This window comes from Myxocyprinus asiaticus, chromosome 31, assembly GCF_019703515.2.
Source record: "Myxocyprinus asiaticus isolate MX2 ecotype Aquarium Trade chromosome 31, UBuf_Myxa_2, whole genome shotgun sequence".
Classification (NCBI taxonomy): Eukaryota; Metazoa; Chordata; class Actinopteri; order Cypriniformes; family Catostomidae; genus Myxocyprinus; species Myxocyprinus asiaticus.
In genome coordinates, this window is record NC_059374.1 from 10,349,005 (window position 1) to 10,363,482 (window position 14,478).

The following is a 14,478-nucleotide window of genomic DNA, read 5'->3' on the forward strand; positions in this document are numbered from 1 at the left end:
CTCTAAAATTTACTCAGAATGGTTCCAAAAACAAAAAACATCCAGTGAGCGGCAGTTCTGTGGATGGAAATGAAAGAGGTCAATAGAGAATGGCCAGACTTGTTCGAACTGACAAAGTCTATGGTAACTCAGATAACCGCTCTGTACAATTGTGGTGAGAAGAATAACATCTATTCTGAGATGCGGCTTGTCGCTGTTTTGGCGGCAAGAGGGGGACCTACACAATATTAGGCAGGTGGTTTTAATGTTGTGGCTGATTGGTGTGTGTGTGTGTGTGTTTGTGTATGTATATATATATATATATATATATATATATTTATTTTTTAGGTTAAATCTAAATATAATATACGTACATTCTAATATTTAGATAATCAATTTTTTAAAGCGTTTGTGTGTATGACAGGAGCTTATTCAATCAATACACAATCTAACCAATCAATCTGTAACTGATGAACAAACATCAACAAACTGAACAAATACTGTATGACACTCACACATTCTGCAATGGAGGGAACGTATGAGAATTGTCAGGATTGTCGACTAGTCGTCCAACAAAAGGCTAGTCGGTTAGTAAGGTCGACTACTGAGTTTATCATAGATGTTCACTGGTAGAGCTTTAAAGAGAAGAATTTAGAAATGCAACTTTTTGGAGCAGGTTTTAGCGTGCGGTTTTAGCATGCTAACAGTAACTGTAACAGTAAGTGTCTAAGAAGTTGCATCTCAAAATTCACTCCCTTTAAAGAAAATTCACAACAAATTTACCGCCTTCAACAATACATTTAAAGACGAGAATTTCTGTTCACCTGCTAGGAGCATTGTTCCCATTATTACCTATAATCTGTACATTTATGTACTTTTTGCATCCTCTATGATGCTTGTAATGATAGGTTGCAGTTATTTACCTTATTTACTTGTTGAGTATCTGTCAATTACGGTATTAAAGGGCTGAACTCAGCATCCATATATCGGTAAGAAATGCATTTTATTGGTGTCTGATGGACATGACACTAAACCAAACTATACAGAGCTTCCCTTAAGTGTTCGTCCAGACAACTCATCGATCAGATGACTTTGAAAATAAGTAGTTTTTTGCACATCCCAAGATGCAACACAAAAATGCACGCAAACACTCACATAATATGTACACCAGCGTTCTCTCTGAAATGCAGCATTTACTTTGTCCCTCTGCACAATATGAGGTGACTGACATAAGAGTTTATCAGTGAGAACTCCTTCTGCTGTTTCATTAACTACATACTAGTGACAGTGCCTTCACAAAGCCACAGCCTTAACATTCATTATGTTTAATTAGCACTGCTCACAGAGAACAAAGGTGAAAGAGAGGGTGTGTGTGTGTGTGTGTGTGATAACTCATTAAACTCATTAAAGACACAGGGGGGCTCAGAAACAACTGAGTCTGCAGCTGTGATCCTCTACTGTTCTGCGCAACATCTGAGCCTCGTAAATCCTCATGTCATGAGCTCACTCACACACACACACACACACACACACACACACACACACACACACACACACACACACACACACACACACAAGCATATGTCCATTTAAAGACATGTGCTGCTATTGATCCCAATGTCGCTCAGCTCAGATTTTTACCTGGATGAAGAGTCACTTGAACACAGGCCATCCCTGCAACACACACACACACACACACACATTTTAATATTTTTGCATGCTTTGATGAAATTTAACAACCCCTTCTTGAACTATTAGTGATTCTTTTTTTTTTGTTATCATGATTTTAGATATTTTCTTGAAGATTTTATTATTGTTTTATGGATTTCCATTTGGAAACAGATCCCCACCTATCTGAGTAATATGAATCCATGTAGTCATGTGTCCTCTTTTTGTTTCTGTAAAAAAAAAAAAAAGAAAAAAGGATACAATGTGTCAACAACAACAAAAAATCCAGAAAAAATGAGTTTGTCCCAGATTTCCTAGGCAACAAACATCCTTATATCACAAGTGTTTTTTTAAAACCCAAGCAGAAAAATTTCCACCACCTCATATAAGTAAAGTTAGAGTACAAACAGTAGGGGGCACTCTGAGCATCAAGTGTTAAAATGTGTAGCACATAGAAAGGTGCTTGTAACTTGCTCACCCCGGGGTCCACTCATTGCCCTCGGGAGGGTGTGCCTGAGTAACCATGGTAACCGGCGTTGTGTGCGGCGTAAATGGGCTGCCGATGAGGATACCTCCAGGGTGAGGCACTCTCTGTGGCGTACTTAAAATCTAGTGAGAAAGAAAAAGAGAGGTTGACCCAGGTTATGCAAAATCTATCTGAAGATGGTTTGGTGACAGGTTAAGACAGGTAGAGTTTAGTGAGTGTTACTTACAGACACAAGCATACATACTTTATGTTAGAATTCCTGTTATCATACACATGTAAATCAACTTGTATATGAATAAGGGGCTCTCTTCACTGTCACTTCTTGTAACTCATTCCTCACTTCCTCTCTGATGACCCTGAATCTCTCCATCCATGTTACTGTGCTGCAACCCCTTGGGAAGAGCAAACAGGCCTCCTACAGACAACCACAGCAAAGACACCCTCATCCATCAACACTATTACAAGGAACATCCTGCTCCCATCTCTTTGCCTATTTTTGGAATAGCATTCTATTACACTACACCTGCAGTTTGTAATAATATTTCATAATAATGTTTTATTTATATAGCACCTTTCTTAGATTCAAGGTCACTTTACAAAAAAATACGCAAGACATCAAAACAAGGATGAAATACAGGAAAACCCAATAAAGAAGTATTTGTCAAACAGCACATAACTAGTAACAGTCAAACAGCCCTGGAAAAAAGAGATTTAAAAAAAGATGAGAAAGGAGGTTAAGTCTCGAAGTAGGGTTGCAAATTTTCAGAAATTCGACAATCGTTAACAGTAATGAATGGAAATCGATTAATCAATAACAATAATAAACTGTAAGTGGTGAACCGCTTGAAACAAAAACAAAATCAAAATCAAAGCTTTTTTTATACAAAGTTTGATTTTTGACTGACCAACTATTCTAATGCAAACTAGAAAACGTCAATTTCGCAGAAAACGTGAACATGAAACATAAAACAGCCACCAAAGTACAGTATGTGCATGTAGCCTGCTGTTTACATTTCATTTTAATAAATTAAAAAGCACCATCACGGTTTCTGCAGTTAACGTAATGTTTATCTATTGCAAAACGGTTCCATGTTTACATTGACACTGCTTCCTCTTTACAAGCTTTTTTTTTTTTCTGTGTTGTTGACAGGACAGGATCGACAGCCTTCATGCGGCTGTGCGCCCTCTAGTGGCAGATGACTGTATAGATATTATTTTCTCTAAATGCTGGGATGATTATTAAATGCTTTTGTGCTGAAATATTAATCGAAAATCACTAAGCTTAATCAATCAAATTATTAACGACAAATAATCGATCATCGATTTTTCAGCAACAGCCCTATCTCGGAGTGGATGAGGAATTCCAAAGTTATGCATAAATGACCTGCCACCCACAGAGGACAATCTATTTATAGACTCTACACTTTGCAAATCTTATGTATGCGGTTGTGGAATCGCAGTTGCGACTTTTAACATCTCAGTCCTGGCTCATTATTTGATAAGACTGCCGAGAGTTAAGACATTACACAAAAGTGGATTAAAAATGCAAAATAATCACTTTTTTCTTTCTTTCTTTTTTTGAGACTATAACTGGATGCCACTTGATTAAACAGTGAATTATTTAAATTTAATTAAACAAAGGGGGGCCTGGGTAGCTCAGCAAGTACTGACGCTGACTACCACCCCTGGAGTCACGAGTTCGAATCCAGGGCGTGCTGAGTGACTCCAGTCAGGCTTCCTTAGCAACCCCCCGGTTGCTAGGGTGGGTAGAGTCACGTTGGGTTAACCTCCTCGTGGTCGCTATAATGTTCTCGCTCTCGGTGGGGCACGTGGTGGGTGGTGCGTGGATGCCGCAAAAAATAGAGTGAGCCTCAACACGCGCAACGTCTCCATGGTAACGTGCTCAACAAGCCACGTGATAAAATGCACGGATTGAAGGTCTCGGACGTGGAGGCAACTGAGATTCATCCTCCACCACCCGGTTTGAGGCGAGTCACTATGCCACCACGAGGACTTAAGAGCACATTGGGAATTGGGCATTCCAAATTGGGGAGAAAAGGGGAGAAAAATCCCCCCCCCCAAAAAAAACATTTTACGAAGAACACACTAATCTGATGAAGAACGGACGTTAATAAAGTACGTTCTTAAGGTATGCAGGCATTGTCCCGTGCACCAAATACAAGGCCGTAACCATGTCTTGAACACTGGGGGGACCAAACCATTTTGGGGGTGGGGGGTCACGGATGTTGAGGTCACAAATATATAATGGTCCTCTTTGGTCCTTTAAATATTAAAGGCTCTGAATGCAATAATTTTCTGAATAAAGGCCTTAAATGCGATAAAGGCCCATAATTGTATAATTTTGGGTTTTAAAAGATACATTTTTTTTTTTAAGTTCATACAGTATAAGACAAATACTGTGTCTGCATTGCTAGCAGTTTGCCTGTTTCAGTCATCTTTTCTCTCTTTTTTGTGCTGTCTCAAAGAAAAGACAAATATATTTGAATTTCTTTTCATCATTAATGTATCTGTAAAATGACATGAATGTGTCAGCTGGATAGCAAAAAGAAAATACACAAAATTATTTACTGCCCTGAAGTTGTCCCTCATTGTGTTTTTTCTCCCAGTAGAATCTTAACAGTGTCTTTTCTTCGATAACCCAAACGCTGCTCTTTTCCATACAAAAACAGTTCATATTGAGCACTACTGTCAAGGTCCAAAGAGAGAAAAAAAAAAAAAATCATAATAAAAAAATACCATAAAAGTAGTCCATACAACACATAGCTGTTGTGTGGCCCCAGAAAGCTTGTAATATAATGCACGAGTCATACTGACTACTGTTATGATGTCTTTGTACTGAACCTTTAATAGTGCTTTATAGTATTTGTCCTTTATGAAGCTCGACAGCTCCTGCTCAGTATAAACTGTTATTCCCTGGAATAGAGCTGCTTAAAATATCTATTTGTATGTTCCAAGAAAAAGTAACAGCATGTGGGTTTTGAACAACATAAGGGCGAGTAAATGAGTGAGTAAAAGTACATTTTTACATGTACATGTTTAGGTGAACTACTCCTTTAACTGTTGGATAATTTTTTGAGCACAAACCTGACAAGATATACTCAAAATAAAATGGATCTTTTAAAAGAAGACACTTAGGAGATGCTGTACAAAATTCAGTATTAATTAAAGACAAATTTAGATTGATTTTAAATTATTACCTAATAATATCTGCATTACGAATAGATGACACTGTCCTTGCCAAAACCTAAAAGCACAATAAAAATCACGAGTCACAGGTCTTACCAAGTTCTAGTTCTGATCTGAGGGTGATAATAATACTCTACTTTGTGTTTAGGCTTTAGGCTTCTACTTTATAGATCATTATCTTAAACAACGTCAAGTGAATTTTCTAAAAAGCTACTTCAAAAGCCTGCCAGATTACCACATTCATTCAATTCCTTTACAATATACACACACATTCACTCTGTCTTGAGCCTGATTCGCTGAAAACTGTTCCGTTAATGCTTTCACATTCACAATTATAAATGGCATACGAATCACGTACTGTACATGACGTTTTAAATTCAAAACGCAGAATTTCGCCAAATGGTCAATAGTTTGCACCCTTGGAAATTAATGTCAGTCGGTACAACATTCCAATCATAAAACAGTGGTCAAATATTGCATGTTTAGTTAGATACTTACATCTCATATGACACAAACACCCTGAAACTTGAACTGCTTGCTGATGCGCGAAGCTGAAAAATTTGGGAAGATGTGGGGTGGACATGTTTTTTTTAGTGCTGGCTCAAATAAGAGCAAGGGAGTCATAATACTGATTAATAAACATCTACAATTCAAATGTCTCAAACAGACTAAAGATAAATTAGGGAGAGTCATTATTGTTTAAGCTGAAATTCAAGGGCAAAGGTTGATTTTGGCTAATATTTACGCACCTAACGCTGATGATCAGGGCCTTTTTATAGATCTTGAAGGGATGTTGCAAGCTGCTGGCAACCCTCATGATATAATATTGGGAGGAGACTTTAATCTTTTGATGGACTCAGTCCTTGATCACAGTGAAGCAAAAATGTGTAAACCCCCTAGAGCAAAATTGACACTTCACAGGATGTGTAAAAACCTTGGTCTTATGGATATTTGGAGACTTTTGAACCCATCTTGTAGGGACAATACATTTTTTTCATCAGTCCATAAGATTTATCCTAGAATAGATTTTTTTTTTTTTTTTTTTATATCCAAATCCCTTATTTCATCTGTTGTTGATTGCTCAGTTGGAAATATCTTATGTGTCTCAGATCATCAAATGTCTCAGATCATGCCCTGGTGAGTTTAGAGGTGTTATACAGAGAAAAAGAAATCATATAGTTGGCACCTTAATGTGTCCCTTTTGCAAAATCCTGATTTCCAACAAATGTTAAAGACTGAAATCAGTGTTTATATGGAGACCAACTGGTCCCCAGTATCTTCTGTGGGCGTGGCTTGGGAGGCACTTAAGGCGGTTCTTAGGAGTCAGATCATACAATATGCCTCATTCACCAAAAAATCTAAAACATAAGAACTTGTGGAGTTGGAAGGAAATATTAAAAGCGCCGAGGCAGAGCTGAAGCGCTGTATGCATCTGATGGCCTCAGAGAATTGACCCGATTGAAATATAAATATAATACTATTTTGTCACGGAAAGTGGAGTTTTGGTTATCCAGAGCATGACAGTCATAATTTGAGTGAGGAACAAAGCAGGAAAACTTTTGGCTAGATATATAAAGCAGAGAGAGTTTTTTCTACCATTCCCTCAGTGAAATCTGCTGGTGGTGAAATATTTACCTCAGCCATTGATATTAATAATGCTTTTAAAGAATTCTACTTTGATCTCTATAGTTCCACGTCTTCGTCTACTGATGAAGATATTAGGAACATTGTGGAACCATTAGATCTCTCTAAACTGATGACTGAGCAAAAAAATTGTCTTGATTCTGAGATAACCTTGGAGGAGCTTGATGAGGTAATTAAGGGGCCTGACGGCTTTTCAAATCTTATGCTACAGACCTGGCTCCACTTTTGTTAGAAATTTATTCGGAATCATTAAAGAACGGAAAGCTTCCTCCAACCATGACACAAGCCCGGATCAGTCTGATTCTTAAAAAGGACAAAGATCCAAATGAGTGTAAAAGTTACAGCCCAATTTCCCTGATCCAGTTAGATGTAAAAATTTTGTCCAAAATTCTGGCTAATCGATTAAGTAAAGTTATGAAATCACTTATACATATAGATCAGGTGGGATTTATTCGAGGCCGTAGCTCTTCTGATAATATTAGGCGTCTCATCAATATCATGTGGTCAGTAGCGAATGATCAATCTCCGGTCACTGCCATCTCACTTGATGCCGAAAAGGCGTTTGATAAGGTAGAATGGGATTCTTTTTTTAAGATTTTGGAAATGTATGGGTTCGGGAGTGCATTTATTGGTTGGATTAAGTTACTTTATAGACAGCCTATAAAGGTCTTGCCCTGGAACCATTAGCAGCCGCGATAAGAAAGAGGATGATTTTCCAGGGGTGATTGCGGGAGGTGTGGTGTATAAGCTTCTGCTTTACGCAGATGATATTTTATTTATCGTCTCCGACCCTACTAGATCTATGCCTTGCCTCCATAGAATTATTTTCCAAGTTCTCAGGATACAAAGTCAATTGGTCTAAATCCGAAGCTTTGGCTTTGACAGCATACTGTCCAGTAACAGCCTTCCAGCCGGGTGCCTTCCAGTGGCCCAAACAGGGAATTAAGTATTTGGAAATTTTATTCCTAGCAAATTTATGTGATTTAGTCAAGAGTTAATTCTGATCCCTTAATAAAAAGGTTTTCGAATGATGTGGACAGGTGGGCTTCATTACACTTATCGATGATTGGGAAGGTTAATGTTATTAAAATGAACTGTTTTCCATAATTCAACTACCTGCTACAATCTCTCCCTATAGATGTCCCCCTCTCTTATTTCAAGCAATTTGATAGCATAGCGAAGTCCTTCATTTGGAATGGTAAGCATCCCAGGTTAAATTTCAATAAGTTACATAGGCCGATTGACAAAGGTGGGTTAGGCCTACACAAGATTTTGTTTTATTATTATGCATTCGGTCTTAGACATTTGGCTCATTGGTCGCTTCCACCTGAGAGAGCCCCTCCCTGGTTTTGTATTGAAAAGGAAGTTCTTGCCCCTATCTCACCACTGCAATGCCTTTCGATTAAACTAGCCGGAGAGGTTAAGTCACACCCCGTTATTTTGCATTTGCACTCGATATGGACAAAAGTGTCCAGAGTGTTTAATTCTGATATTTATTTAAACGTAGCCTCGAGCATATGGCTGAACCCTAAACTATGTATTAATAAGTCCCCTTTCTGTTGGTCAGATTGGATTGTGAGGGGGGTTAATACACTTGGTGACCTATATGAGAGTGGAGTATTGAGATCTTTTGAAAATTTGGTTCAACATTTTGGCATTCCCAGATCTCAGTTTTATAAGTATTTACAGCTGCGCCACCTACTCTGCACTGTTTTTGGGAGTGGCACGCACCCCCCTCTTTATGGGAGAAAGATCTGAACTTGACATTGGAGGAGGGGGTGTGGGCTAGGATCCTAAAAAATGTCAAGTCTGCATCTAGAGATCCAAGGGTTCGCCTTATGCAATTTAAGATTTTACATCGATTTTATTGGACCCCCTCCAGATTGTATAGGCTTGGTCTTAAAGTCACACCCACCTGCTGGCAATGTCAATCAGAGGTTGGAGACATAACTCATGTCTTTTGGGGGGGGGGGGTTGAGATCCAGGAGTTCTGGTTGAAAGTTCAGGGTTTTATATGTGATGTATTGGGCACTCGGCTTTTACTTTGCCCCAGACTCTGTATTTTGGGCGATGGGGTGGTCATTGACGTTGAGAATCGGCACATAAAGAGTTGGGTCCTAACGAGCATCATGATCGCCAGACAGGTTATTTTAAAGGGTTGGAGGTCGGTTGGAGCGCCCTCATTTCATGAGTGGTGTTCGGAGATGGGGAGGGTGGCGGCCTTTGAGGAAGGGATGTATAGAAGGCTGGGAAATCTGGGGCTATTTGATAGGAAATGGGGCAGATATTTGGCCTTTCTGGAAGGCTTTCGGGGAGGGGTAGTGGAAAGGGATCTCTAGGTTTAAATATGTGTATGCAATTTGATTGTTTTTTGAAAATATGCTTTTTATTTATTTATTTTTTGTGTGCATGCGTTTTGTGTTTTTTTTTTTTTATATTTATGACCACTGGGGTGTGTTTGTGTCAGGTGGGGGTTTTCGGGAGGGAAGGGTTTAACGGTACATAATTTGATTCTGCATTTTCTGTGATATTTAATTTGTTGAATGGAATCAATAAAAATTGTTAATAACAAAAAAATAGTAATTCACTACAAATAACTAATTATTTCTCTAAAAATTGTTATCAGATTACTTTACTAATTACTTCATTTTAAAAGTAATCACATTACTAATTGCTTTACTTTTAAGTTACTTTCTAAAACACATTTTCACTCGATAAATTCAAAAATGTCTATCTTTTTTTGTTCATTGTTACACACAAGACATACACAGCACCTTCAGCACATTTCTCCTTCAATGACTCGTTAAGGGGCCATATTTCGAAATTATCATAACCCTATAATTTACTTAAATATAATTAAATAAAAAAAATAGCAGGTCTGTGAAAAGGGTCCATGGTTACCACACCAATGTCTCAGAAGACAAAGTTTGCTGGTTTCAAAGCATTTTGGATGGTTTTACCTCGTCATGTAGCCTATAGGTAAGTGCCAATTTCACAACTGTCACGTCTGTAACAAAGTTTTTTCCCATTAATGTGAGAACAAGAATGATTAAAAATGAAATATTACATTTTCTTAACCAACCCTTCCACATTCTGTGGCTATTATTATTTCTGGACTGTGCATTTGAATTCAAAGAGTTTTTACAAAGTGTGTTGATGATAAATTATAACTGAACCATCGGTTTTTCATCAGTATTTTCATGCGTAAAACTGGTTTGCCGGTTTTAAAATGGTTTTAATTTGGTCAATAATTGACGACAAATATTGCCGGCCGATACATTGGTGCATCCCTAATACAATCTTTTGTTTTTAACTAGAGCTGTTTTTGCACTGATGCCATTTTTTTATTATTATGAATAATTTTTATAAGTATCCTTACTTATAAAGAGAAGCAAAATAGTGATTGTTTCCAAACCCCTTTACCAAACACTCCTACAGTTCTCCAACTGCCATTGTTCAGAAAACAGGGAGTCCCACCTCAAACTCACAACACTGGTTGAGCCAGAAATTGGCATGTCGGATCACTCAAACAAGAACAGCAAAGTTTTAAAAGCGCCACAGAGCCACAATGTTTACACTCTTCAGGAAGTCAACCTATGAATGGCTTACTTAAACTTAACTCTGCATATTAAACTGGCATAGGATCAAATATTTTTTCATCGAAACAATTACACAAGTCACCTATTATGCTTTTATCTATTGATGTGGAAGATGCTTCCGAGCCAGAGAGAAATCTTCTGCTAAAGAGTTCTATAAGTTCTTTGAACTCCTCCAAGTTCATTTTTCTTTTCAGCATCTCTCTTTTGTTCATCTCAAGCAGTACAGCTGTACTAACCCACATCCCCCTTCCTGTCATCTCTTGGTTAACTATTGTCTATGTACAGCGAACACTAACACATGCTGTCCTGGTGTGAGTATACAGAGCCCGTCTGTAAATTACCTAAGAATATGACTGCCCCTTTCTGACCAAAACATGAACTGCAGGACATATTGCCCCAACTCTAATCGCCATGATCAATTTACACAAGAAACTTGTGTTTAAAAGTTTATATAAGGAAGAACATTTAAAAAAAAAAAAAGTAAATAAAAACATTTTGTATTTTGTAAATAGGTGTGTAGCAATCTGTGTGTGGGTGAAGTTATAAAGTGCTTCATAGTATGCATATGTATGCTTGTTTGCATGTATTTAGGGACTCTTTACACATTGAGCTTGTGTGTTGGTAAAACACTAACCATTTGGGCTCCCACATTTGAATTAACCGTTCCTAGTGTAATCTTGGTGGCTGGGCTGTAGCTGGACGGCGTTACCAGGGAAATGTTGCCTGCAAACACAAACACAGTCAAGCTGATGTGCACAAATAGAGCTGTGAGCCTAATTGGACTAAAACATTTCACTTGCAGAAACGCTTACAGATTATGTGTGCATTGACTGAATAGAAAAGATGACTAGTTTATAAATGAGTGCCTTCAAGCAAATGAAGTTCTTCTTAATAACATCCTGTTATAAAAATAGCTTTAATGTTTCAAAAGATTTAATGCAATTAAAAAAAAAAAAAAGAATTAAGCCTGTTTTGTCTCTAAAGTCCATTTCCTCAAAATATCTCACTGCAAAATGATACAACAATGGCCCAAAAGAGTATCTGGACACTTAAAAGTGCACTCAGTAATCTTTTACTCATTAAAAAAAGGTTTTACTCCTAAAGAAATTAAGAATCATTTTGAAACATATGTATAAAACAATGACCACCCACATGAGATGAGGACTCTAGTCATATCAGTAACCTTATAAAAGCTGTTTTATTCTACAATAGGAGGGTCCCCCTTATGGGGACTGCTGTTATTGGAAACTTTCACTCTTGGATTAAATTAATCATGGCTGACTGTGAACAGGCAATTCCACGAAAATGTCAATCATACCATGGAAAAATTGTGAATTCAATCTTATTTTAATTCATCATGCAGCCTTGATGGGTATTATAAAGTAATATAATATGTCTCAGAGGTCAAAGTCTTCAGATTTCAAAGGATTTTGAATGGTTTCCCCTCATGATGTAAGTGCTGCTTTCACAGCTGTCACACTGTGTGAAAACGACAATGAATAAAAAAACAAATATTACATGCTCTTAGGAGTGCCAACCCTTCTACATTCTGTGGCTATTATAATAGTTTTTATAAAAGTGTGTGGTCTCCCAAAAACATGTGTTCATTTTTGTCACATCCGTAACGCAAGCTCGTTTCCCAAATTAGACTGAAACTTTTCTGAGGTCTGGACTCTATCTGCAGAGGTCTATGATACATATAAAATGCTTGATATACTGGTAATGAGTACTTTATATGTGAAGTTAATTTTCACATTTTCACTGCAAATGTCACATCCATAATGCTGGAATTGCCTGAATACTAAATTTCTACAATGGCATCTGTAACTGAAAACTATTAATTTTGAATGATGCTGCATCCAAACCGCTAGGTGTCACTGTAAGTCCAAGATGACAAAAAAAAGTTACTAAGTGCACCTTTAAGTTACTTAACATATGAATCTCATTGCATTAGATAGCAAAGTCTAAGACTAAGTGGCATTTATTTTTAAGACACATAACACAAGCAAAACATTTGAAGAAAAAGAAGTTAGTTAGCTCTTAAATGATCAATAGATACAATAAATGAAGGCAAAAAACATTTGGACACTTTCTTGTCGTCAAATATTGACAAAGTGGAAAACGTCCGAAGTTAATGTGATAAACTTCACTTGTGGTTACTCTGCTGGGACACCTGAATGAACTTAAGGAGAACTGACTTCATACATACACTAGTCAGTTCTTTAAAAAGGTCTAGAACCATATGTTTGCAGATGCCACTTGGTTTGATATTTCATATCTAATACAGTTAATCTTTTGACATTGTATTAGAAATGAAAATGACATTTAAAGTGTCCAAATACTTTTGGGACCATGGTATAAAAGTGCTTTTCATTCATTTTCACCCATGAATATCTCCTTTTAGACACCAGTCAGTGACTGTTGTGTAGTTGTAGTATATGTGCGAGGTAAGGGTTACAGTATGGTGACAGAAGGCAAAGAACATTTAAAAAGATCCTGAAATGCTCACAAGCGTTCCTTTCTTTGAATTCTGTGGTGTCTTATGAATGGAGATGCAAATCATGTACAGATTGTGGCATATCAAATGCAAAGCAATGCAAATGGGCCTTGCAATCACGCACAAACGCACATTCACGCAAGAGGGTGAACACACCCTGTTCTGTCTGAATGAGATGAGACATGCCAAAACTCCCACTCAATGCATGCCTGCTTCCCCCTCACACATACACACATGCGAACACTCCAAAATGCTCTGTCCTAAAACGAGTAAAAAGTTGAGACAGTGTACTTTACAATGACGGTAATGGTGCTATTACACTCGACACTAATTCAAATTTAATTATTTAAGACCCCGGAACAAATATGGTCAAACATGATCACACACCAGGGCTTATGATTTGAATAAATAATAATACAAAAAATCTAAATATCCAATCTACGCCTGTGTCCCGCGACTCCGCAAACCACGCAGCTTCACTTTTTCATTGAAGTTTGTCTTCTTTTAAACTTGTTTTGATGAAAGGCCTCGGAAATGAGAGATTCCTCCATGTTTAGCCTAGTTTTCTGCCAAGAGGTCAGCCTGTGACGTTAAGATCCTCTGTTGGTCAACAGTCTTTTTGAAATGCAAATTCACAGGTCAGAGTTCCCGAAACTTGAACTTTTGCACGCAACGACAGACAGCAATTCTATGCATATGCACGTGGTGAATGGAACAAAGTCTAGCGTGACCTCCTCTTAAGACATTCCATCGACTTCCTTAACCACTATCTTTTAACCAACTATAAAAATGTGTTTTCTTATTATTTGACAGATTACAATTAGGTAAGTAGTTTTTGGCCATGACTCATTAAATAAAAATGTGATCAATGAGCCATGTTTGCCTCTCTGAGACAGAACATGCTAGTAAAAAATTACCAATCACAAGCTAGCTTAAAGTCATTATTAGTAGTTTTAAAGGAATAGTTCCCCCTAAAATGAAAATTCTCTCATCATTTACTCACCCTCATGCCATCCCAGATATGTATGACTTTCTTTCTTCGGCAGAACACAAACGAAGATTTCTGGAAGAATATTACAGCTCTGTAGGTCCATAAAATGCAAGTGAATGGGTGCCAAATTTTTGAAGCTCCGAAAAGCACATATAGTCATCATAAGAGTAATCCACATGACTCCAGTGGATTAATTAATGTCTTCTGAAGTGAAACGCTAGGTGTGTGTAAGAAATAGGTCAATATTTTAAAAAATAATTTAAAAAAAATAAAAAAAATGGACCTACAGAGCTGAAATATTCTTCTAAAATTCGTCGTTTGTGTTCTGCTGAAGAAACAAATACTACACATCTGGGTTGGCATGAATGTGAGTAAATGATGAGAGAACTTTCATTTTTGGGTGAAC

The 14,478-nt window shown here is 37.5% G+C and overlaps 1 protein-coding gene across 6 annotated transcripts in view; it reads right to left on the reverse strand.

The window, feature by feature from the left end:
* The window catches only part of LOC127421999 (transcription factor Dp-2-like), a 76,952-nt gene that overhangs the window by 26,585 nt on the left and 35,889 nt on the right, over positions 1–14,478 (reverse strand). For 5 of the 6 annotated variants that reach the window (XM_051665297.1, XM_051665295.1, XM_051665294.1 and 2 more), the window contains 4 exons: positions 11,219–11,307; positions 2,126–2,256; positions 1,830–1,877; positions 1,621–1,653 (listed from right to left, as the gene is read on the reverse strand). In XM_051665297.1, the coding sequence (XP_051521257.1) occupies positions 1,621–1,653; positions 1,830–1,877; positions 2,126–2,256; positions 11,219–11,307 (301 nt within the window). The remainder of the gene's footprint in view (positions 1–1,620; positions 1,654–1,829; positions 1,878–2,125; positions 2,257–11,218; positions 11,308–14,478) is intronic. The other variant, XM_051665299.1, reaches the window with a different exon arrangement.